At 38.2% G+C, this 27,139-nt stretch overlaps 1 protein-coding gene and 1 long non-coding RNA gene across 4 annotated transcripts in view; both read left to right on the plus strand.

Annotated features, from left to right (window-relative positions):
- Positions 1-1,290: 1,290 nt before the first annotated feature.
- Positions 1,291-3,087, plus strand: LOC131226676 (uncharacterized). Of its 3 annotated transcripts, XR_009161975.1 has the most exons (4): positions 1,291-2,212; positions 2,360-2,652; positions 2,791-2,892; positions 3,040-3,087. It is a non-coding gene; the product is annotated as an uncharacterized LOC131226676 (long non-coding RNA). The 3 variants fall into 3 exon arrangements; XR_009161976.1 differs by lacking the exon at positions 3,040-3,087 and having other exon boundaries at positions 2,364-2,652; positions 2,791-2,921; XR_009161974.1 differs by lacking the exon at positions 3,040-3,087 and having other exon boundaries at positions 1,292-2,212; positions 2,791-2,921.
- Positions 3,088-9,103: 6,016 nt separating this feature from the next.
- LOC131228094 (uncharacterized 38.1 kDa protein-like) overlaps positions 9,104-27,139 on the plus strand; it is a 112,409-nt gene continuing 94,373 nt past the window's right edge. Inside the window, exons 1-9 of the mRNA XM_058223925.1 lie at positions 9,104-9,241; positions 10,246-10,347; positions 11,916-12,103; positions 12,208-12,267; positions 12,344-12,503; positions 12,596-12,664; positions 12,744-13,134; positions 13,230-13,302; positions 23,133-23,436. Of these exons, the coding sequence (XP_058079908.1) occupies positions 9,104-9,241; positions 10,246-10,347; positions 11,916-12,103; positions 12,208-12,267; positions 12,344-12,503; positions 12,596-12,664; positions 12,744-12,854 (828 nt within the window). The 3' untranslated portion in view covers positions 12,855-13,134; positions 13,230-13,302; positions 23,133-23,436. The remainder of the gene's footprint in view (positions 9,242-10,245; positions 10,348-11,915; positions 12,104-12,207; positions 12,268-12,343; positions 12,504-12,595; positions 12,665-12,743; positions 13,135-13,229; positions 13,303-23,132; positions 23,437-27,139) is intronic.

Below are 27,139 nucleotides of genomic sequence, written 5' to 3' on the forward strand. Positions count from 1 at the left end.
AGATGCCACACCATGTAAATCAAATACACAATCCCACTTTCAGAAAAGAAAACAAAAGGGAAATTTGTGTTTTAGTTTTTGTATTTTTTCTAATTTTGTGTTGTGCTGGTCCATGAATACTAAAATGAAGAAAAAGAATGCTGTAGCTCAGTGAAAGCGTACTAGACCAACCGAAGGCACTCATCTTGAAGAGGTGGTTTGATTTTGTTCTCTCAAATAGCTTGTGTTTTCCATCAATTATATTTGTGAAAAAATAGGTTTCTAGGTTTGTTTACGCTGCATTTGGATGCATCAAATTTCATTATATTTTCCACCAGATTAGATTTATTAATCAACAAAACAGCGAGCCTGCAACTGATGCTGCACCCATGGGCTCAGTTATTTCCTGAAATCAGCCCACAGCTAGCCCATTTAGTTGTAAAGCCTTCAATTGAATGCCCAAGCATGCCCATTAAAGAAAAAAATGGGCTTGTTTCATTGATCGGGCTAGACCTTAATATAAAATTTCTGCAAAACTTGTGCCTAGGCCCAATCCCTTCATCAGTTAGGCCTCAAATCCAGCCTCAACCTGCAGGCTTCTATTACAGGGCAGAGCCCATCCCATATCATGCTGGGACCCTAGACCCAACAGACCAACCTGTCCTATTGCTAGCCTTAAAGACAAGATTGACTTTGTTTCTGAATGTAATGGGTTTGTATTGATGGCCTCTGTAGGATCGTCGATAAGCATTTGAAGGCATTGGCACCAAGGCATTTGGAGACCAAGTTCATCAAGATGGATGCATCTTGAACATTCCTGGTTGGTGCACATGTATGCATTGGGCAGGTGCATGACTGTAGTCCACCAACATGTTCTTCTATTGTTTGAATATATAGGTAGACACCAACATCTTTCCTCTAAAAAAAATATTATTTTGCTTTTAACCTTTTCATCGTGTCATAATTGTTATTGTTTTTGTTGTTAACACCATGCAATTTTACTTCTAGCTCATGTAGATTTTGTTCAAATCCGGCCCTATGACTAACTCATTTATTTCGTGCTGTTATCATCTCGGGTTGGTGCTATTAAGTCAATGCATGATGTTATTTATTTTCGCCATCATCTAGAGAAGGCAAGTTCAGTCCCTTCACCTTTTAGTCCATTGTATGAACTCATTGTAATAGATATTTGGTTCCTAGAGAGTCAAGATTTCACCTAATGGCATTTGCTAACAATATTCATTGCCTGTAACAGTACGACCATTTGGATTTTTCGGGAGTCGTTCCGCGTACCTTCATTGGTAAATATTTGCTAGATAGATGCAAATGTATGTATTTAATTGTCTCTTTCAATGATATTTGAGTGCCTTTTGCTGAAGGGCACAAAAGGCAATTGTGCCCTGTTTCAATGGCAAAAATGCACCCAATTCAGAAACTGTGGAAGCCCCACTCTATATTAGGTGGAAAGCAGAAAGTCCATCAAACTGGCTTCAAATGACAAGTGAGCTCATTTATCCAAACAGAAATGAGCATGTTGCAATCACTTAATAATGTCTCCCTTGCAGGTTCCATTCTTGTTTCAACTTTGGCATCACCATTTACATTAGCCGTGCATTTGCTAAATTTGCCAAAGCTTCATAATCTTTTTGCAGGTTGGTTCTTTAGATCCTGGAAAACTCATAAAAATACTCAAATCATCAATACCCAGTCTGTAAGTGCATTCAACTGTGATGTTTCTCCCTCCAGCATTCACCAAATTGTGACATTCACATTTTCTGTAGTGTGCTATTTCAGTTCTTAGAAAGACATTGAAAACTAAGATAACTCTGAAATGGGCATTAGTACTGGTTAAGTGACTCAAACCCAAGACCGGTGAATGCAACTGCAATAGCTTGGCTATTGTGTTCAGTGAATTGGTTTTCTCTTTAGGTAGACTTTTGCACTAATAACTTCATATATGTTTTTCTGTATCCTTATCAGATTTTACAAGTTTTAAAGAACTGTCTAACTTTTAAGTGGGAGCAGAAAATCAGTTGAGTTTGTTGTCCTGATATACTTTAAAAAGAAAAAAAAAGGTTGGACTGTCAAAAAGAAATGGGTCATCTGATGTGTATCGTAATCTGCCTGTAGTACCGGATTTATGTCGATCTTTATTGAATAATAATAATAATCTATTTTTCCATCATGAGCAAGGATTTTGATGTCTACATTTGACATGAAGGATGAATCCAAGGTCCGTCTCATTCCAAAAGCATGGCTGATTATTTCTGCGGTTCCCTTTACTCTGTTCTTCTTTTGGCATGGTCACATCCACATAATCCATGCCCATGTTGTGAAAAATACTCAATAATTTTTGACCGAATGTTTTATGAACCTGCAGGAAGTGATTTGGCAAGGTGAGATTGCTGGAGTAGATGTGGCTTTGGATACATTCAAGGCTGAAAAGGCATTTCCTATGTGCAAACTCACACGTTTGTTGCATGATTCATGGGGTGGGAGGACTAAGACATTTATAATTGGTGGGCCTGTCAAAATTGGACTGGGCCTGTCCTGTTCATTTGGTGGACTTAAAAATAGGCCTGTGCTTGACTTGCAGGCCTAAAATTAGCTCAAGTTGGGACCATGGGGGCCAGGTTCGTAGAGGCCTTGTCTCTATGGGAACTGCACCAAAATGTATGAATTTAGTTTTCCTTTAAAAAAAAATTTATTTTCTTGGTGATTTTTATTTTCTCAGTTCTCATTTATTGGATATGTTCATTTGATTCCTTTTCTTACGTATATAAGTGTATATGTTCCATGTTAATGGTGGAGATTGTTGGAGACTAGCAAGCCTTGATCTCTAAGGAGACTCGTGGGGCTTCCAACCTTTTCTCGACAAACCTTCTTTTACTACTGTAAAATTCATGCTACTTGGTTAGAGCTGAAGACCTTACTTTCTTTTTTTTTTGGTGAAATGAACTTGCACCATGCTGATCAGCTACCGGAATGATCTCTTTTTGATTATTTTTACCATTGTCATATTTCCAAGTTTTAAGTCCTTGACTTGAGCACCTCCTTTAGTGGGAGGAGTGCTAATACTGGAAAGGATAATGGGGTCAATCAAAGCACCGATAGAGGCCTTACATCACCAGTTTTGCAGGACAGAAAATAAGGCAACCATTCCAACCACGAGGTAAACTTCATTTATAGATTTTTCTGATCATGGGACCGCCAGCCTTTGAATTTGAGGACTTTTAGGGAAAATTACAACAGATCAACCTATGCTCGTCTCACTATCTTTTTTTCCCCTAAAGGAGGTGCTCAAGTCCGAGGGCTGGAATTGTCCAATCAGGGCTCACCTGATTATCAATTCAGATGAACTACACCTTACATGCGTGTGCAAATAATGAATTGTTAATGTGCTATGCAAAAAGAAAAACAAATCCTCTGTGTAATATAGTTTCAGTTTGAACTAGTGAATATCTGATTGTTGTGTCGTTTAATGTGTATTAAGCCACTGAAATTCGATTGTTGAATGTTGTCATATTGCTTTGTGTTTGTTGATGTTGTTCGAGGTGCTAATTACCAGCATCTTTATGGTGTGTGCACATTTGGGTGATCTATCCAATTGAATTGAATACTAATCTAATAAAGATGGAATGATCCAATTGCAATTAATTTCTTTTGTGATACTGAGGAATTGGAGGAACACCACTTGCAACTTTTTACAAACTAGACTGTTTAAATGGAACGTTCACAATTCATCTCACATGCGCATCCAAACATGGCCAACTAGGTCCACCTGTGGAACCCACTACATCTTAGACTGTAGGACCCCCAAGTAACCCATGTATGTTTGGTCCAATTCATCTGTGAGATCCAGAGAACCTATTGGGAGTTGTAAAGGACTTTTTGTATCATTCATATGCATGATTTTGGCCTCTACACCCAAACAGTAAGGCTGTATTTATAGAGATCCATACATAAATATTTGGACTCTATGCATACACTTGTGCCACTACTTTATTCATGAAAGTCTGGGAAAACCTTAAAAGAGTCTAAAATCCTGTTTTAATTCCCCAAGTTTTCCACTCTCCACCTAGAACTTGGGGCAAGATTTATGACCAAAAGGAATTCATGGGAAATTTAGAAACCAACCAAGAGCTGATTTTTATTTTATTTTTTCAAGAAACCAAGGAATTACTAAGCTGAGAAATGTAAAACTCAGCAACCAAAAATTTTCCTCAATGAATGTATTTTATTCAAGCCCACCATTCATCTTTTCAACTCATTTTCAAGCTTGAATCCGAAAATGAGGCAGATCCAAATCTAAGGTGGGCCACACCATAGTAAATTACGTAATTGAATGGCCACACCGTTAAAAACTTCTCATGGGCTACCAAAGTTTTGTATCAAACTGATATTTATGTTTTCCCTTCATTCAGGTCTTTGTACCAAACTGATATTTATGTGTGCAGAACAACAATCATCAATCAAATTTAAGATTACTGTACAACTGAAAAATAGCTGCATTTAACATATTATACTGTAAAAAATATAATATTCAATCTATTTATCCTGCTCATGCTTCTCGAATCCTATTTTGCCACTCATATTTGAAATACGAATTCACTTAGATTTCACCCACTTTCTTTTGCTCTTATATATATATATATATATATATATATATATATATATATATATATATATATATATAAAGAAGACTCTCTGACTCGATTTGAAACTGGTAAAATTCAAATCGTAAAGAGTGGCTAGGCTGTGATATGATTGAGTCGCAGACCTCTTTCACAAGTGCACACTCAACCAGCAAGCTATGCAATTGTTAATTTTTTGATTTCTCATTTTCTAAGGTCAATAGCAAAGATAACTAATTAAAATTTCCTTCCTATTTCAATTTATTGGCATTAACTATCGAGTCCAGTCCTGTTGAGTCTTTGAGTCAACCTGACCCAAAACCCAAATGAACATCGAGTCAACTCGACTTTTCAGGTTTTTAAACTATGGTCTATAATCAAACATGTTGCATGCCAGAAATATGTGAAATTCAGAGGTAATATGGGAAAATATAATGTACATAAAATGATTCAAATGTTGAGTCCCTGTTAAATTCAAGAGCAACTAATCAAATAACAAGCCTTTCTTGTTGCATGATAATACGGAGGAATGTTACTGAAAATTCAAAATAACTTGAAAGAGTTATGGTGTAATGTGCATACTTTGGCATGTCACATCTCAACTTGATAGGGATCATTTTTGCATTGATTAGTGGATATTGCTAATACTTCTCAACTTGATTCGGAATTTTTTAAAAGAATTTTGCAATGGAATTGGATGGAATGTGTTGTTTGGAATTGGATTGAGTCCAATTTCTAAATCAGTCCTATATGCACGCGCAATTTCATTTTGAAATTACATTGATTCACGAGGTGTAGTGGGTTTTTACTTTACATCGTATCCTAAACTATTGCTACTGAAATGACATCTTGGGTTTGTTGCATTTTTTAAAATAAATTGAGGGCTTTTTCTCTTTCATGGCAAGTGATAGGTCTTAGGTGGCCATGATTGTTAGCTATGAAAAAGATAGACTTTTCCGGAATCTCAAGAATTGCATTGTGTGATTGCTATATACAATCAAAACCACATGCCTGTATCTGTATCTATATGTGCATGTATATTTTTATATGTATGTTTGTATATGTGTATGAATTTACAAATGCATCATCATCACTATTATTATCTTAGTCTTCTCCTAAGAATTTGGGTTGACTTTTAGGAAGTATATGGTAGAGGTTTATACATGGAGCACTCTTTATAACCAACTCCAACCATGTGAACTACCAAAGCAACGAGAGCAACATTAATCACATTGGGCATTTATTGAAACTAGGCAGATGGTAGTTAGAAACTGAGCCATACTTCAGATTACGTGAGTTATATTATAAAATATATTATATTGTAATTCAAATATTAGTTTGATTGCATTCTCATCACTGCACCATCCTATTCTGGAATATTTGGAATTATAAGCTACAGTTAATCATTGTTCTCTTTCATCATGTAAAAAGTTGCACATGAAGGAATGTCTTGCATGTTAATTATGAACTAATAGTATTACCCATTGTCAAATCATTTGATTATCAACGAATACATCCAAAACTAGATATACTCATTTCTCAAAAGTCCTGAACGGACCAACCTATTTGAGAAGGTAAGTCTATATAATAGAAAAGGAAGAAATCAAAATCATATATCATCCAAATTTTGGAATTTTTTTTAATTAACGAGAATCATCGACAGTTTTTAGCCGTCGAACACGCTGACGGTTTTAACCGTCGCTCTTCCCGTCGGAAACGCCGACGGTTTTCGCCGTCACCCTTACCATTGTAGCTGTCGAAAATGCCGACGGTTTTTAACCGTCGGAGTTGCCCTATTTTCTCAAGAAATGCATGATTTCTCTCTCAAATAGATTGTGTGCTACACAACACGACTTTTAAATGAGTAGTTATCCTGTATTTTAGCTTGTTAAATATAAATGAAGTTCTTTACGATAAATAACTACATATATAATTAATAAAATTATAGATATAAAAAATATGACATGTATTGAAATATAATAAGCTAATGCAATCATTAAAATATTAGCATATATCCACCCTATCAACCTGATCGTACCTGCTTGGGTTGGGCTTGGATTGAGAATTTCCAACACAAGGTTGGGTTGGGGTTGAGGTACAAGAACCTTGGGTTGGGCTAGGGTTGAGCGCCAACCCGACCCAACTTGCCCGACTTTCAGCCCTAGTACCCAATACCCTAATGGCTGGACCCACTACGTGAAAAGGGGGGAAATAAGATCAATTTTGAGACTATTATAAACAGTCTCTAAAATCCCTTGCTATGAAATGGACCATATGTTAGAAATCAAATCTACGGCTATGTTTCTTTTGACTGTTCCTCTTTTTTCTACAAACTATAGCTAATCTATTCATCATTTGGTAAGGGTATCTACACGTAGGGCTGTCAATGGTTTGGGCTCATGCCGGGTCAAGGTATGTTTAAGTACGGCCCCCAAAGTAAACCCTAGGTCCAAGCCTACCCCAGCCTGTGAACAAAACCGGCCTAAGCCCAGCTTACACAAGGCTAGTTTCTGAGCTTGGCCCAGCTACCCACTCTTGAGAATGATTCGGGTTCTACAACAAGTGTACCCTACCATGCATGATATGTGACAATAACTTCCCTTCAAATGCTAAATAAGTTGGGCCGATCTGCGCTCCATCTGGGCCAATGGGCTCTTAGACACGGCCTTGGCCCAGTCGAATTTAAATGCATTACTCCTGCTGCCTACACGGCTGCTGGAGTGGTTTAGGTGTGGCCTGGACTCAACCAAGATGGTGCACCAGCCTGACCATGGGGCCCACATTGATGTATTTATTATATATCTACACCGTCCATCCATATTGCCAAATCATTTGGGGGCATGAGCCGAAAATTGAAACATATCCACATCTCAGGTGGACCATACGGTGATTGACCATTAAAAGCTTCTCATGTGCTACAAAAGTTTCGAATGAAGCTGATATTTATTTGTTTTTCATCCAGGTTTGTGTGACCGTATCAACAGGTTGGATGGCAAATAAATATCATATAAACATAAAACAGTGGGTGATAGGAAGTTTTTAATGGCTTGGTGTTCAATCACCACTGTTTCCTATAGCATGGTCTACCTCAGATTTGAATCTGCCTCATTATAATCCGCTCACTGTGGGCCCCACCATAATGCGTTTGATATCCAGTCCGACCATCATTTGCACCAACTGGGCTTGGGCTTAAAAACCTTTTGGATCGACTCAAATGGGCCACACCAAAGGAAAAGAACTTTGAATAATTACTGTTGAAATGTTATCAGTGTGACATTAGTAAGCTCAACCAGTCTAATGCAAACATTTACCATACATAAACATATTTATGGCTGTGAGAGCAGATTCTGTGCCTTGCATGTCATTCTAAATATGTGGGAAACATGGAGCAGATCAGAACCATCCATTTTGTATGTTGATCCAAAAAATTACAATGTTTAGATAGATCTAGCCCTTTACTGGTGTCATACAAATTAACAGTAAAATGGAAAACCAACAACGGCTACTATTAAGTGAAAATAGACCCATTTATTATAAGGTTAGAATATTCTAGTCAAAGAAAATTTTGGTTTACTGTCAATTGACCACTATATGCATTGGATGGATGGTTAAGATCATCTAACACTAGTCCCACATACGTGTACGCATTGAATGAATGGTTAAGATCACGCACCCTGCCACTAGCCAATGCCAAGTGGTCAGTGCTCTGTGGGCCCCACCATGATGTGTGTTTCATCCATGCCGTCCACTCATTCTTCCATATCATTTTATGGTATGGGCTCAAAAATAAGGTTGATTCAAATCTCAAGGGGACCGGACAGTGTTGATTAAATGCCCACCATTAAAAACTTCTTAAGGGCCACAAAAGTTTTAGATCAAGTTGATATATATATATTTTTCCTCTTCATCCAAGTCTTTATGACCTAATCAACAGGTTATATGTCAAATAAACATTACAGTGGGCCCTAGGAGGTTTTTAATGGTGAACATTCAATCACAACTGTTTTCCCATGGTGTGTTTCACCTGAGACTTAAATCTACCTCATTTTTATGATCAAGCTCTAAAATTATCTTTCAAAATGGATGGACAGCGTGGATAAAACATATACATCATGGTGGGGTCCACATAGCACCGACTAGCCACCTGGCTGGTGGCAGCGTCACCAGCCAAACGGCGTCCGGAAATGACACCGATCGTGTACTAACCCACCCAACGGCCAACGGTAGGATTGCGTAATGAGTTACTCGTTACCTCTTATGGTACTGAGTAAACTCACTTGGGCCCATCTTGAATTTATGTGGCCTATCCACACCGTCCACACGTTTTTATATATAATTTAAGGGGTTGAGCCCAAAATTGAAGTATATCCAAAGATCAAGTGGATCATACCACAGGAAACAGTGAGGATAGTGATTCCACCGTTGAAGCCTTTCTAGGCCCCACAGTGATGTTGATTTGTCATCCAAACTGTTCATGAGATCGTACAGACATGGATGAGGGGATGAACGTTTCTGATTTGTCAAAAACATCACGGTGGGCCCACCATGCTTCCCGTGGGAAGTTTCGCGCGAAATGCAATCCGTCTAAATACCGGCTAGGCCGGCAAGAAACGGACGGTACCTTATCGGTACCTTATCAAGAACATTCCGGAACACGGAAACGGCTATAAAAATGTTAAACAGATTAAAAATTTAAAATAATAAAATAATAAAAAAAAGCAAAAGAGAAGAAGAAGAAAAAAAATTCAAAGGATGAAGTTGATATATCGAAGCGTATCCAACCAGGTAAGGTTATATGAATTTATTTAATTATTTTTTTTGTTCGTATTGTTTTTAATTTTTGGTTTTAACGGTTCCCACAAACATCACTGTGGTCCCCACCATGATGTATGTGTTTCGTCCATGCCGTCCATCTATTTTTCTAGATCATTTTAGGGTTCGAGACCAAAAATAAGTTATATACCGATATCAATTAAACCACGTGACAGGAAACAGTGTTGAATGAACGTTGATCACTATTGTTTTCCTGTGGTGTGGTCCACGTGAGATTTATATGTATCCCTCTCATTTTTGGGAACAAACCCTAAAATAATCTTTAAAAATGGATTAATGGATTGGATGACACACATACATCATGGTGGGGCCCACAGAGCACTGACCATCAGCCACAGGGCTGGTGGCAGGGGAGTCGCCAAGGCACGTATTGTAATTTCCTTTCTTTTTATTTTGGGAACGCTATTTTGCTTACGTAGTAAGCTATCTTTCATTCGGGGATGGTCGCTTGTGACCCGTGCGTGGGCCCTGTCTAGCCTCTTGACCTTGGCCAACCAGACCAGGCTTAAAATCTAGCTCCCCATGTTCGGGGCTAGCCTGATGAATGACTCTCACCTGGCCTGTTGGCGTGGTCCAACTATCAGATAGGCCATGCTTATGTATGACGATTGTACCGTAAAAGACATTTAATTTAGCTGTTCCATTTACCATAAGATCATGTGCAGGACTCATCATGAATGGAATATCAGATTACTCAAAACTCTATTCTCATTCCTCTTATATATATATATATATATATGGGAAAAGGTACTATATATATATAAGTCACCAGCATAAGGGGTAATTATGAATTTTGTAGGAATTTTTGGGGTTTCATTCCCTGTCCATTCATTCGGGATATGAAGCATCAGATCCAGAGTTGCTGCCAGAGGGAGTCATCTTCCAACTAAAGACACTTCCGGTACGAAGATCTATACTACTGTTGAAAGTGATAATAATTTTTAAATATTTTTAATAAGTTTTGTTTGAGTAATTTACTACTCTTATAAACTAACAAAACTCTCTTAGGGGATTGTTTGTAAATATAAATTTTATATATGTGAATTAGAATCGTAATCATAATTATTATGAAATCTATGTGAAGTAGAATTCTTAATTGTGTTTCTCGCTATATATAGAGATTTGCATCTCTCATTTTTCTGCATGCATGATTTGTATTTAACCAATTTACATGCATAGCCCATTATGATATTTAAGTGAAATCCACCTCGATTGCTAGCTGCATTTCTCCATTTTAGCAATAGGGTCCAAAAGAAATCCTTTATAATTCAGTAGGACCTTATGATTAGAAACAATATATGAGGCGTCTTCTCCCAACTGTTTACCTTTGTATCGCCTACTTGAATCATGGAGTAAGGTTTTGGACCCTATGGCTAAAATGGAGTGATACACCTAGCAATCAGGGTAGATTTCACTTAAACATCACAACAAAGCCCACTAATTCATAAAGTCAAATTTACACGAGTTGCATGCAGAGGCTCTCTTCTGTGAACCTATCCCGATCATCAAGTGCGTCACCCCATTTAAGTCATGGGGCCAAGCAATAGCTAGATCCGTTATTCACATTGGTGTATTTCTTCTTCACCATTTACATGTATCCTAACAAAGTTAATAGCTGTCCATTTCAAAGGACATGGACCATCCATGATGGGAGCCACAAGCTCAATGGTCTAAATTAGTTCACCAAATCCTGGCAAAAAATCTAGCTGGTCCACTAATCATGTAGGTTACAATCTAATGGGCAACATATGCTACCTTGCTATTTTATCCATGGAATCTAGCCCACCGGAACCTTTGATGGACAATTTGGATTTCTCACTTGCCTATGTTTGCATGGACGGGTAGCTCTAAAACTCTCATACTTCAATACAGAGCAGTAGTTTATTCATATGCAATAATTGATTTCGCTGGTGTATATATGTAAATCAAACTAGACCATCCAAATAATGGACCATACTTTGAATGGGTTACCAAAACACAAAATACAATGAGATTGTGTCTAAACCACTATTTATAGACATCCTATGGAATTATGAAATAACTCCAACCATCAATATTCAAAAATTAAATGTCCTCTTATATATATATATAAAAATTTATTCTAGTTTGACTATTTTCCCATATCATTATTTACAACACCCAATACCTTAACATGAAGGGAAACCTTCTAAAATACTTTATTTTTCTTAAGCATCCAAACATCGTAAAATTTGAAATTTTTTGTTACATGGGCTTGTCACTTTACATTTTACTAGTCTACATTCAACTTTACATCCATTATTTTCTACATAATATGGCCAAACAACTTGATTTGTGCTTATGTTGTTTAAAGCATGGCGTATCTAAGGAATATCTAATACATCCAAAGTAGTTGTTATAACGAAATTTATAAGAATTCAGTTCCTTCTTTTCTTTCTTTCTATAAATTGAGTTTGGATAAATTGAATCGATGTGTTATACTACTAATAGGTGGGTGCTAGATTTGTGGCTGATGGAGACACCATCACCGTTTTTGTTGACACGAGTGATTCGAGGGAGTCGTTGAATGTTCCTAAAGGAGTAAAAGAAGCTCTACTCCTAAGATCCCAAGCTCGGGCAGCCAAGCAATATAATGAAGCTGATGACCTTCATAAGAAGATTATGGAGGCCGGTTACAGGTAGGTTGACAAACCACTGTAAGATATTTGTTCCAATAGATTTGTCAATCCGCTTATTAAAATTTCACTTCTTTTTTTTTTAAACTTTTCATTCTTACACACAGAGTCATGGCTGGTACAAAAAGTAAGGAAATACTGGCAAAAAAATATCGCATCAGACTAAGGTAATTTGTTTTTCACTTCAATCATATACACTTTACAATTTAAATGACTATTATTGATAAGTTGAGTGTTCTGTAGGGGGATTGATGCACCCGAAAGTCAAATGCACTTTGGTAAAGAGTCGACGGATTGGTTGATAAAGTTAGTTCAAGGCAAGGTTCTCAAAATAAATGTTTATTGTGAAGATCGATATAACAGAACTGTTGGGGATATATACTGTGGCGGTAAATTTGTCCAGGTATGACTTTTGATAAAATATTCTTAAATAGAAACTTCGAATTAGATTTAGAAGAAATTAATTATTTACATTATCTTTTTCATTATCTACAGGAATTCATGCTAAAAGAAGGTATGGCGTGGCATTATCATCAATACGACAAACGCCCTGAGCTTGCTATGGTAAATCACACTTACTTTGTTCTCATGTTATTAAATGAATCTCTGATATATATTCTAATCTTTAATTTAATTGCATTAGTGGGAAAAAGAAGCCCGTGAAGCGAAAATCGGGTTATGGAGTGTATCAGACCCTGAGAAACCATGGGATTGGAGGAGAAAGCAACGAGAAGCGCGTGAGATTCATCATTAGTGATGGAGATGAAGAATCGATGTCCTTGTCGGAAAAGATCTGTTGGATCCTATCAGGTTATAGGTCTAGAAGAATTAGAGGTAATTTTTATTTTTACTCATAATCATTTGCTTAATTTTTTTTCTTTTCATTTTTCATGTATTTTTATTTTTTTAGAGAGAATTTGATCACCAAGATACGTGGATTGTAGAGAAGAAGAGAAGTCAGATTCGATCCTGCAAAAGCTGTCCATCACAACATGGTGAAGTCGATGTACCGATTATACAATTTCTTTTGGCAGGTACAACAATCAAGGATAAGTACGCACGAAATTTTATAATCGATGTTTAAAGATTTCATTATCATCCAAAGTCTACTAATTGTGCAAAGATGCAGAAGGTAGCAAGAGGAGGATGGGTACAAGATAGCATGCGTCTTCAATCTCTGAATTGAAAGAAGCCTGTCCAAGGTATGGATGACAATCTCATTCTATTAGGTCCGAGCTAGCATAACTCATGTAGACACATGCAGGCGTGCCTACTGGATAATGTGAATGAGATTCACAACATCCATCAGGTACACTGCCTTATGCTCACCTTGAAAATAAAAAATTAGGTTGGCCCAAAATGCAGGAATACCACACCATAGGGAAGGATTGGGATGTGGATGCCCACCATTTTTTTCCAACAGAAATGCTACTCTTTATTAATCAGAAGGGAAGTGCAAGCACTCCTTTGTATTAGTTGGGAGAGATTGTTTTATACTTCTCCTTCATATCATTTCTCCATATGCTATCAGGATTCCTGAAGAAAATCTCCCAAGCCATCTTCATTCTGTGGCTAAGCATAACCTCTCTCAGATTTTTCATCCCTAGCCCTCTTTCTTTCTTAGGCAAAGTGATCCGCTTCGAACTACTCCAATGCTGCTTTTTCCTCCCATTCTCCCAGCCCTAGAAGAAATCCGCCAAGCTCTTCTTCAAAAAAGAAAGCACTGAGACAGGCACATCCAAAGCTGCTAACGTGTGGACAGGAAGGGGATAATCAACGTAACCTTGGCTGCCTGAGACAGTTATCTCTCTTTCCATTCGGCCACTCTATGTTTGATTCTATTGACACAGGGATGGAAGGGGATAATTGCTCTGAATTCATGGAGCTTCTCTCGACTCTTCACAGAGATTTCTGGAATCCATGAGGAAAAATAGAAAGAATAGAAATAAATTCTAATAAATTCAAAAATAGATTGATTGATGATAAAAACGAATTTACAATCCTTTAAATAGTAATCCCAAACCTAGGAAGAAGTTTCAAAATCAAAGTCCCAACTCAAACTCCCTAAAAAACGTGAGTTACTATAAATAGTAAACTTACTTTTTATAGACAATCATGATTCCTACTACATGGTTTTCGACCAAAAATAGTAAGTGCCTAATTTTGCCTAACCACAGTATTCTCCTAATTTTTCTACGCCCTTTTCATGTGGGCACGACTCGTAAAGCTCAAAGGATCAAGAATTATAATCAAACTAAAACTTTCTGTAAATAGTAAAAACTAAATGAAAATGGAGTTTTGACCATTGATTTGATGGAATCTCGCAAATTCGGCATGGACAACCCAGCATAGCAGGTTGGGTGGCTAAAGTAGCTTCTCCTACCCAAAAATCATATCTGGTACGTCAAACAACTCATTGCAGTTTGTGAGATATACCGGTTTTAGGGGTCAGAGAGTCCCAATCACTTCCGCCTCCGATCCAGCCTTCTTTTGTCCATCTTGGACATAAAATTGTCCATGACCCGCTCTATAGCACTTATCCAACATCGGCTGGAAATACTGACCTCTAGATTTTCCATGGAAAATAGGGACCCCAAGATACATGAATGTCCTTACTGGTGCTGAGATCCCAATCGACTGCTCTATTGCTCTTGCATGTCTTGCCGATAAGTTTTTAGCAATGAAACATTCACTTTTGTTCTTGTTTATCTTCTGACCTGAGACCGCTTGATAGTAATATATATGGGGCCCACAAAAATTAGACGCCTCCCATTATATGGGCATTACAAACAAATTCCATGTATATGTTTGTCAATGTATAATCAGTGAAGCTCTATTGGCCTACAAATAAAGCCTCTCCATCTATACCACTAAATGTGGCCGCACATGCCAGCATCTTGCACACTCAGCCTCACTCACAAATGACCCAAATACCCTTTTCTTTCTATCCACACCCACCTCGTGGTCTCTAATAATATCAAGATTCGTTAACCCATAAAAGTAATTCCATTAAAAAAAAAATAGCCTCTACTGCTTGTTGTATTTATAGTGTCTTCAAAATAAACATGTTTTATATTTTTTAAAACTCTTATGTTTGTTACACATTGAATAGGAAAGAGCTCAGAATCACCTTTATAAGAAAAAGGTTCTTCCTTAGAGATGAGCCCTTTCTAGAGACTATACATTGATGAGCATGGTATGGACGCATCTTTTGTAATTTTCCACACACCTAGCCTGGGCTGTGGTTGTGGCACAATGTGGTGTGGTGTAACAGTTTTCTCTTCAATCTTTGTAATGGTTTTCTCTTTAATTTGTCATTGTCCTATAACATTATAGATATAAATTGTAATGAAGTTTAAATCAATGCAGGGAAAAAGCCTGATCGCTGTCTCATTGTCAATTTTCAAATTATTTTGCAGCCAAAGTCCCCTGTCGTTTCCTGGCTTGATCTAGTAATGCAACAAGAGCCAAGTACACATCTGAGGTGGGCCTGCTCAAATCTTTGGGACATTTTTGCTATCGATTCAGTGCACTCTTGTGGGGCAGAAGTAGTACTAAAGACAGTGACCTGGTCATGTTTCAGTACCTTCCAACCACATTGCTACTGCTCAAAAAAGCTAAGAGGATTGCTGGAGGCAGACATGTACAACAACCACCATCCTTCCATAACGAAGATCTCTCAAGTTCTTAGCCTTTTTATATTACTACATCACATTACTTGCGTCATATATAATAGAGAAAAAAGAGAAGTAAAAAAGTATTGAGTAATAATTTGAATACCTTGTGTGGGATTTTTTTTTTTTTTGGTTCATTTTTTTAATTTATTAGATGTCTGCAATGGATCTTACTATTTGAGTCATTTGAGCACGGGTACATGCCATGTTTCCATTCATGCATAAAAGGATTGAAGATTGATTTTGGCAATACTGTATTATTTTACTATCATTATGGGGTTGTATCACCCTATATCATGTTGTGTGAGTGGATGGATACAGTTGTGTCATTTTTATTTTTATTTTTATGTGGAAAATGATTTACATCTATTTGGGTGGGCACCATAGAAAGAAAGAGGTCTTGCCTATCCTATAATCCACATAAAAAGGAAAACAAACCAGATTTCCTAGTTATGAAAGTAGCCAAATACAGGAATATATATAGCCACTACAAAACACCTTGATATTATACAACTCAATATCTGAAAACAGGGCAGCACAAAACCCACACCAAAACTGTGGCCTGCTTTCATGAAACTTATCATAGGCCTCTTCTCAGGTTACTGAAAACCACTTAATTACCTGCCATAGTAGATCCCAGCAAGTAAACCAAATACCTACAAAAAATTATCTTTGAAGCCCCTAACAACCTCCCAAATTTTATTTTATTTTATTTTTTTTAAACTGTAAGGGGGCATGCTCTAGATTTTCATTACAAACTGCGATTGGAGATAATTAACTATTTTCTTGTCAACTTGGTATGCCTTAGCAAGAACATCATCTGAGATGGGCAGATTTGATCCAGACACAGCATTCACAATGGTGATGGTTGGTTCCAAGGTTCTGGCTGCTCAGTCCTGCAATGGCTATGACATTGGTGTCGCTGATGTTGAACTGGAAGTGAATGAGGCCTACTGGGAAGACAAACACATAACCTTTATGAAGCATCTTGTGGGGCCCTACCTTTAATATGGGTCGTTCATCATGTGGGCTCAACCTTCTATCATGTGGTCCCACCTTCAATGTCCACCATTTATCATGTGGGTCCCATATTTGATGTGGGTCGTCCATCATGTGGGGCCACACTATGATGTAGGCATCTATCATGTGGGGCCCACCTTTGATGTGACTGTGCATTATGTGAGCCTACTTTGATGTCGACCATTTATCATGCGGCGCCTCACTTTCAATATGGGTTGCTCAACATGTGGGTCCACCTTAAAGAGATTGTGAAGTGAAGAGAGGATGGTAAGATGGGAATTACTTAAAAAGTTTAAGGATAAATTTGTCCAAAAACTAACAAAAAATATTTATCCCTTTAGATCAAATAAGTTCTAAAAGAAAAAATGGCATTCCCATCATATATTTTTTAAGAGCTCTTCGATTAGTTTCTAAAAAATACAAGCCGTAGAATTAAAGCTTTACCAAACAAATAAGCTCTTATTAATAGAGATGCCAAACGAAACTCGGTCGCATCAACCCAACCAAGTTCTTGAGTTACAAGTCAGACACATAATTAATTTTCTTACAGTCTCAACTCGAGTTCTTGCCGAGTCAACTTAACTCACCCGAGTTTTGAGTCCAGTTAGCTAATTTTAGAACTTTGATAACATTTAATAAATGATGGGGCTTACTTGTTCAATGCCTTGATGTTGCATAAACTTTCTACAAGAACACAAGTTGGCGACTTGCGCATCCACACATGGCATGGTTTCCAACAAGTAAGGGAGAGAAAATGCTAGGACCAGTACATTTTAATAAGACAATTCACTTAGGGGCCGTTTGGCTGGGCAGATTGGAAGGGACTGGATGGTATTGGAAGGGATTGGAAGTTAAATCCCGGGATTGGCCGGGCATGCCAAACAGACTGGGTGATCTGATCCCGGGATATAGCAATCCCATGGATCTTAAGACAATCCACTGACAACACCATCATTACCTTTAAATCTCATCCAATCCACCCTAATCCGTTCAAATTTGCCTGGGACGTGTTTGGTTCGAGGGATTGAAAGGGATGGGAAGGTTTAATCCCGGGATTGGCCGGGCATGCCAAACAGACTCGATATAGCAATCCCATGGATCTTAAGACAATCCACTGACAACACCATCATTACCTTGAAATCCATACCATCCACCCTAATACCATTCAATCCCTTCCAATCCACCCGGCCAAACGGGCCCTTAATGAATGTACCTAATCTCAAACATCTACCATGTTGGAACATGTGCTCCCAACCCGCACACTGTGATAAACAAAACAAAATCATTATAATTTCTTAGATATTTTTAATTAGGAATGAACTAGTGGTTTAAGCCAACTCAATGAGATTTTTGTTGAAGTCCGTTAATATATGTTGATAGGCCATTTTTTAATAGCTCAAATTTTTAGAACAATTAATTATTTGATATGGTATTAGAACAGAAAGTTGAATATAATAAATATCTAATATTCTACAAGAACTCTTGCCTAATATATTTTCATGCAAAGTTTCACTCCACAGTTTTAAAGAACTCGTCATGCATGTGAGTAGCTAAGTTAGCAAACTTGGTAAAACCAACACAAGTCGTGGTGAATCAAGCTTTGTCCAATCAATCTATTTAATATAAGGTCAAACAAGTGATGAAAATCATTAAAAAGGAAAGAAAACCATGAAGTCTAAACCCAACAGGTATGCTAAGTAAAGAAAACAATAAGGGGAAAATCATAGAAAAGGAAGATGTTATCTTTTTATTTTTATTTTTAAAAAAAGGAAATCAATGTTTTTTTTTTTTTATTTCATCTATTGTTTTTCACAAATGAGGAAAAACATCACATCTGAAGAAGTCACTTTTCCTTTTTTACGTTTTGACATCACCAACCCAAGCAACCTTAATAGAGGGGAAAAAAAGTAATAGATGGAAAGAACTTATAAATTACATATCTAGTATGATGTTAAATTCAAATTAAGCTGTCCAGATTATGGGGCCAGTGCACATGTATTGGACGGTTAGAAATAAAATTAATCCACCGGCCCACATTAGAAGATCCTGACCATCCAATCTTTAGCCTTTTCTCCATGGAATATGAACTGTTTAAGCATGGCCAAGATCTTCCGTTTCAAGCAGCTTTTGGGGGCATTCCATCCACCAAAACCCATCAGATCAACGGTCTGGATCACCAGAATATGGACCGCACTTGCATGGATAGATATACTACAAGAGATCCTCTCTATGGACAGGGAATAGATGCATACCATGTTGCAGATAAGAGCCAAAGCAAATCATCAGTATCCAGACAGTGATGTTGAGACTGCAACATTCAAACTTAGTTAGAAACATGGACCGCTCACTTCTATGTTCCCAAATCTCCCACCGTCCATTGTTAATGGTAGTTAATAAAGAAAAGAAAAAAAGAACTTTGAAAATTCCATTTTGGATGTGCGTAGGAATTCCCACTTACCATTATTGGGGATTAGAGATTTGGGAACACGATTGCTGAAAGGGGATAATGAACGATGATCTGATACCAGATAAAAAAAGCAGCTATGGCCACCGTAGCATTTTTCGTGTAACCAGCCAACAAGATGAGATCCGTTGTACCATAGCTCTATGCTGTATACAAAAGACAAGCATCATCCTTTCAAAGCGAACATGAATACAAAGAATTAGTGACCCTCAAATCCAAAACCGTCCACATGGGGCACGTGCAAAACATCCACACCGTTCATATAGTCGATCGGATCATTGATGGCCCATTGCCCAAAATTCGAATATGGGGTGTCTGGTTATTGGGGCCTTTGCTTATGGAATGTTGATCCTCGCTCATTCATTTGTAGAATCATCTGATGTGACACGTGTACCGTTTTAGATCGAGACACGTTTCTAATTAAATAATAATAATGTTATATGGGACTGTTAGTGGGCATCAGCCCAATAGCCTCTTCAGATGAGCCCACAGGTAGCCCCAAAAATGAACATGCACGTGCAATCAACTGCTAACCTCAGCTCGAACTTGGCGTGGCTCAATCCTGGAGTCTGATTGACTGGTGCAGCTCGGTTCTATTAGCAGATCGGACAAGTTCGAACCAAGCTCAAGCTTATGCAACATTTTCTCCAACATACTGAGTTTGTTTTCAATTTCTCATGAAATGCAAATTAATAACACCACATTATATGTATTTCATCAAACACTAGGTGAGCAGTATCAAAATCAAGATTTAAGGGTAATCTTATAATATAAAGTTTTTTTTTTTAGTGATTTGTTTCGTGTCAATTTCTTCCACGCCACCTGTAGATCCGGCGGAGAATACATACACCCAAAACAAAACTTCATTGAGTCAATTTATCAAACACTCGGGGAGCAACATCAATATCAAAATAACTAAGTCATCGAGTCGATTTGAGTTCCGAGTTAAGTAAAGCTCATGCAAGCTGAAACTTGGCTTGAAATTTTTTCAAGAAAACCAGCTCGACTCAGATCGAATCCAATTTCAAGTGAGCTTTTCTCAGTCGAGTCGAGCGAGGTGGCCGAGCTAACTCAACTCGTCTCATATACTAGGTTTGTGCCTGAATTCCAGACCCGAGAAATAAATGGTCGGGTCCAGACAAAAGAATTCGGGTCCATTCCAATCCCTCATTGATCATGATGAGCGATAAAACCAACGGCTCAGATGAAAAGTCAGGAAAATGTCACCCCAAAAAGCTTACCACATCATCACACCCGATGATACCGAGAGCCCCGCAATGGACCACAGCTCCGAGAAAGCACTTTTCGAAAATCCTCGCCACGTCAACGGACACCATCCACCGAAAACATAGATGAATTCACCGATGATCGAAACCCAACATGCAACGATCATCGATCCCATCGCACCTGGAATGCCCCACCCTAATTTGAACACGAAGATCCACGAAAGCGCCACGTGGATCACGAACGAAGCGCTCGATAGCCACGCAATGATCGAGTTCTTCAGCTGGGCCTGTAAGTAGAACTGCAATGTAGCAGAGAACATGAAGTAGAAAACGATGGGGATGAACTAGAGCGCGATCTGACCGGCCATCTCTGATAATTCATCGCTCTCGCCAAGCAGACGCAAGATCTGGGCCGTCCAGATGTACAATGGTAGGATGATGATTGCAGCAAAGGTCAGGATGATCCATGACCGTTGCAGGTAGATTCCCATCATGTGGTACTGCTTTGCACCAAATGCCTGGCCACAGAGAGTTTCCAAGGCGCATGCCATGCCCAACTGCAAAGTAAAATGATCAACGGCTGTAACTGCATTTCCTTTAGATGGGTATTAAGGGAATTGACCGTACTGACCTTGACGTGTGGTCGAATTCCCTAAAGAGATTCAACCTTTCAAATATTCCATAGGTAGCCTTCTGACACACCTTTTGAAAATTATGAGCCCACACCCAAGCTAGTTGTAGAGGTGGTTCTGAAACCAGCCTCACGTGTGTGCAAGGGACCCCGTATACATGCCTACATGCCACCAACATGTCCACTTGAGCTTTGGATCGGCCTCATGTTTGGGCTCATCTACTTAAATAAATGGATAAGAGTCGATATAACAAATATTTCACAGTGGCCCCACAAAGCCTAGGGCTGTTTGAACCCTGTCGTGTTCCGTGTTCCAGCTACAACAATCTGCCCAGGTGGAAGTGGACCAGGTCAAGCTAGGCACCACACAAAGTGAAACTTAAGGTTCAAGGTCTCAGCCCGGACCGAGCCCAGCAAGCGGGCCATGCGTGTAGAAAGTTTGTTGGGCCCACCACAGCCCAGCCCAACCCAACCCAACCCAACCCAACCCAACCCCACCAGCCCAGCCTGCAATTGATAAAATTCCTATTTCCCATCTGATTGTTTTTTAATTTGTTCATTGATCAAGTGGGCCTCACTTAGAAGAACAAAAATCAACTGTCTACATTCAATATACATGAGTTGCCTAATCAAGGATTGGAATGGAGTATTTGTAGGATAAAAAATTATACATGTGAAGATAGGTGAGGCTAAAATGACTTGAGCCCAATGTTGTTCTAAAAATTCATCGAATCCATGCATGGCAGGCCCAAGCCCTGCACATAGGCCATGTTAACAGGTCCAAGCCCACTCCAAAGTTGGGTCAAGTTTGTCGGGCTGGGCGGGTCACCCAACCCATTACTACCCTTACGATTGACTAGATGGAGAACCAGTTGCTGACACTTTCATGACAAAGATGAGAAGGCCTGGTCAGAGGCAGAAATGATCCAAACCGTCAGAACCTTAAATTAGTCATATCTCGCAAACAATGATGAGTTTTTCGACATATTAGATATGATTTTGGAATAGGAGGATCTACTTAAGCCAACCAACCCTGCTATGTAGGTTTGCTCATGCCAGATTTGTGAGAATCCATCAAATTGATGGTCGAAAGTTCCATTTAGTTTTGTTTTTACAATAAAGAGTAAGTTTTACTTTAAGTATAATTTTGTGTTTTGAGCCTTAGAAGTCGTTCCCAACATGAAAAGGGCTTAGAAAAGTTAGGGGAATAACGCGGTTAAGCCAAGAGGATACGACTCCTACAACTCAAAGGATAAAAAGTTATACTTAAACTAAAACTTACTATTTATAGTAAAAGAGAGAATAAAAGTGTCTGCAATCCGCTCTACATCAGCACTTAGATAGGCACATCCGAAAGCTGCCAATGTGTGAACAGGAACACTGCTCAGCACATGATTAATTGACGTAACCTTGAGACATGCATCTCTCTTTCCATCTGGCCATTCTATGTTTGATTTTATCCAGCATCAGCTGAAAATACTGACCTCTATATCTTCCATGAAAAATAGGGACACCAAGATACACAAATGTCCTTGATGATGCTGAGATACGACTTGCACGGTAAGTTTTTAGCAATGAAACATTTACATTTGCTCTTGATTATCTTCTGACCTAAGACTGCTTGTTAATTATGTGTGGGGCCCACAAAAATAGGACGCCTACCATTATATGGGCATTACAAACCATTTCTTATGTATATGTTTATCAATGTATAATCAGTGAAGCTTTATAAGAAAAAGGTTCTTCCTTGGGGACTTGAGCCACTTCTAGAGACTACATTGATGAGCATGGGATGGATGTGTCTTATGCAATTTTCCACACACACCTAGCCTGGGCTGTGGTTGTGGCACAATGTGGTGTGGTGTAATGGTTTTCTCTTCAATCTTTGTAATGGTTTTCTCTTTAATTTTTCATTGTCCTAGAACATTATAGATATAAATTGTAATGAAGTTTAAATCAATGTAGGGAAAGTGCCTGCTCGCTCTGTCTCATTGTCAACTTTCAAATTATTTTGCAGCCAAAGTCCCCTGTAATTTCTTGGCTCGATCTAGTAATGCAACCAGAGCCAAGTACACATCTGAGGTGGGCCTGCTCAAATCTTAGGGACATTTTTGCTATCGATTCAGTGCACCCCTGTGGGGCAGAAGTAGTAATGAAGATAGTGACTGGTCATGTTTGGTAACTTCCAACCACACTGCTACCGCTCAAAAAAGCTAAGAGGAGTGCTGGAGACATACACAACAACCACCGTCCTTACATAGATCTCTCTAGTTCTTAGCCTTTTTACATTACTTGCGTTATATATAATAGAGAAAACAAGAGTAATAAAAAAATATATGTGGGTAATAATTTGAATACCTTGTTTGGGATTTTTTTTTTTTTTTTTTTGATTCATTTTCATTTGATTAGATGTATACAATGGATCCTACTATATATTTGAGTCATTTGAGCATGGGGGTACATGCCATGTTTCCAATCATGCATAAAAGGATTGAAGATTGATTTTAGCAATACTGTATCATTTTACTACCAATATGGGTTGTATCACCCTGTATCATGTTGTGTGAGCGGATACAGTTGTATCATCTTCTTTTCTTTTTTTTTCTTTTCTTCTTTTTTTTTTTTCCTTTTTTGATGTGGAAAATGATTTGCTTCCATTTGGGTGGGCCCCACAATAAAAGAAAGAGGCCTCACCTATGCTATAATCTACTTTAAAAAAGAAAACAAACCAGATTACCTAGTTAAGTGGCTAAATATAAAAATATACGTAGCCACTACAAAGCACCTTGATACTATACGACTCAATATCTGGCAACAGGGCAGCACAAAACCTACACCAAAACTGCGGCCTGCGCTCATGAACCTTAGCATAGGCCTCTTCTCAGGTTACTCAAAACCACTTCATCAACTGCCATAGTAGATCCCAGCAAGTAAACCAAACACCTACACGCAATGATCCCTGAAGTCCCTAACAACCTCTAAAACCTTTTTTCTTCTTTTTTTTTTTTAAATGTGAGGGGGCATGCTCTAGTTTTTCACAGCAAACTGCGATTGAAGATAATTAACTATTTTCTTGTCAACTTGGTATGCCTTGGCAAGAACATCATCTGAGATGGGCGAATTCGATCCAAACACAACATTCGCAATGGTGATGGTTCCAGTGTTCTGGCTGCTCAGTCCTCCAATGGCTATGGCATTGGTGTCGCCGTTGTTGAACTGGAAGTGAATGAGGCCTACTGGGAAGACAAACACATCACCTTTATGAAAGTTCTTGTGGGGCCCTACCTTCAATATGGGTCGTTTATCATGTGGGCCCACCTTTGATGTCAACCTTCTATTTTGTGGTCCCACCTTCAATGTCCACCATCTATCATGTGGGTCCCATATTTGATGTGGGTGGTCCATCATGTGGGGCCACACTATGATGTGGGGCATCCATCATGTGGATGTGATTGTGCATTATGTGAGCTCACCTTGATGTGCACCATCTATCATGTGGAGCCTCACATTCAATATGGGTTGCTCATCATGTGGATCCTAGAGAGATTGTGAAGTGAAGAAAGGATGGTAAGATGAGAATTACTTAAAAAGTTTAAGAATTAATTTGTTCAAAATTTAACAAATTTTTGGGCCGGACGTGCACCAGGCCTATTAGAAAGTGGGCCGACCCACAAGCCCATCCTTCTGACCACAACATAATCTGAACATTTATACAAAGTGGCCCACCAAGGGTTGGTCAAACTTTTCAGGTGAGACCAATCAAATTGTGGCCCAGCAGATGAATTAGTCATGACAGCAATCACAAATTTCAATATAATGTTTACGGAGAAAAAGTTCTAAAATTTTTCCCAACCTCTTCTATTTCTAGAGGACATTTCGATGCCTAGAAAGTGGTTAAGATGTAAATACTTAAGTATATTCATTTTATAAGATGTGTTTAGATTTTATTTTTTATTTTTTAAAAAATCATATGTAAAGTGTTTGAAACTGTAAACCCACCTTTGTGGGTGGGGCCCATCACGATGGGCATATGACATCCAATCAATCCATCATGTGCATTCCTTGATAAGAGCCTTTTTTCTAAAAGAATTTGGCTAACTGAAAATTTAGGTGGGCCGATTAAAAAACCATTGAGCTATTTTGTGGGGCCTACCATGACAGATGTATGCAATCTAATTCATCCATTAAGCTCAAGGCTTTACGAAGATTGGCTTAACCAAATGGCATAACTTATATCCAACCTTGTTATGTGAATTGAAGATTTAAGTAAGATTCATCATTCCAAGATCAATTCTCACCTTTTACCTTGTAAATACTTAACAAGTTGTAAATATGAAAATTTATTTGCCTGTGAATACTTCACTAGTTAAAGCCAAACATGATAGAATGCAAATAATTTATGTTGTCGATGTCTTAAATCTGTCAATAACAGGGTATGTTGATGTCATTGATAGACTACTCGATGCATCGAGCAGATATTGATGCCATCGACAGATGCTCGCTCCCACCGGAAAAAAAATCGAAAAATTCATGTTGGTTACTGGAACATTTTGGTGTTGCTATTCAATACCATCAAAGGAGCTGATAGCATCAAAGGAGTTCGATGCCATCGAAAGTTCCTCGATGGGGTGTTGATGCCATTGAAGGTCCTATTGAAGATGTGCGCAGAATTGCGCGAGTTCGGAATTTGTTTTCTATTATGGTTATGATAGTATATATGTAGGGTGTAATTAGGATGAGGAATAAAGAGGTGTATTGAGGCTTTCTAAATCGTTCATAAGAGTTCAAGGGCATAGCCAGGATTTGAGGAATGATAGAACACAAATAGTTCATTTGTAATGCTTTTTATGGGTATCGAAAATGTTTACAACTAAAAATTCTATAACCATCCAAACATCTTAATTTCTCTGCAAATGGTTTCTTATAAAATAAATAATTTTCATAGAAAATGTCACTTTTTCTCCTTCTAGTTTTCAAACTTCCAAACAGGCCACAGTTGGGTGGAAGGTAAAAATCAACAACAGTAAACTTTCTAAGAAGCCTCAAGAATTTTTTCAACCCGCCTCATGATCTTAAAATTTTCATTTTTAAGAAAAACTAATATTTCTCTTTTTTTTTTTTACTCTTCCCAACCCTCTCCTCGAGTGCTCCCCAAGAGAGAGGATCTTTGATTTCTGACCATCATGACCATCATGGCATGTACCCCATGCTAAATGACTCAAACATATAGTAGGATCCGTTGTACACATCTAATCAAAAAAAAAAAAAAAATGAACCGAAAAAAACAAAAAATCCCACACAACGTATTTACTGAGGCTGTCAAAGGCCAGGTTCGGATGGATAAATTCAAGCCCGTCCCGTGAATTAGGACTTAATCCCAACTCCAGTCTGAGCCCACAAATCTTTATTTCTATTAATAAGTTGTGTAATTTAAATTAGTTATTATATATTTCAAGAAAATATTGAAAATTAAATTAATAATAATAATAATAATAAAGAGATGTAAGTTTTCAATAAACCCTTAAAAACAAAAAACAAACCGGACTGATGGGGCTTTATATACAACCTAAACCCAGCCTAATTAATAAATGACTTCACTTTTAGGTCCCGGCTTAGCCATCGGTTCACATATGCTAACCTTAGTTCAGCCAAAAGAGAACCAAGCCAGGGAGCATGGTGGGCCAGCTTATGGATAAGGTGGGTGTCATGTCTCTGAGAGATTGAACAATCAGGTTCAGCGCACATACTATGGCCCACCTTGCAAACATCACATGGATCCAAAAAATATGAACCATTTGAAAAGTGGTCTTTAATATGGACGGTCAGGATCATTTACATAAAAATAGGTCCAAACGCCTTCATGTTCCATAAATTTTTTACAAGGACGTGTTGGAGTACTTCTGCATCCACCCACGCAAGGGAGAGAAAATGTCAGTGCGTGTGACCCACTTTATGTATGGACGGGCATCATGGTTCGGCTAGTACATTTTAACATGACAACCTACTTGATGAATGTACCCGATC

The sequence above is a fragment of the Magnolia sinica genome, chromosome 15 (genome assembly GCF_029962835.1).
Source record: "Magnolia sinica isolate HGM2019 chromosome 15, MsV1, whole genome shotgun sequence".
Lineage (NCBI taxonomy): Eukaryota > Viridiplantae > Streptophyta > Magnoliopsida > Magnoliales > Magnoliaceae > Magnolia > Magnolia sinica.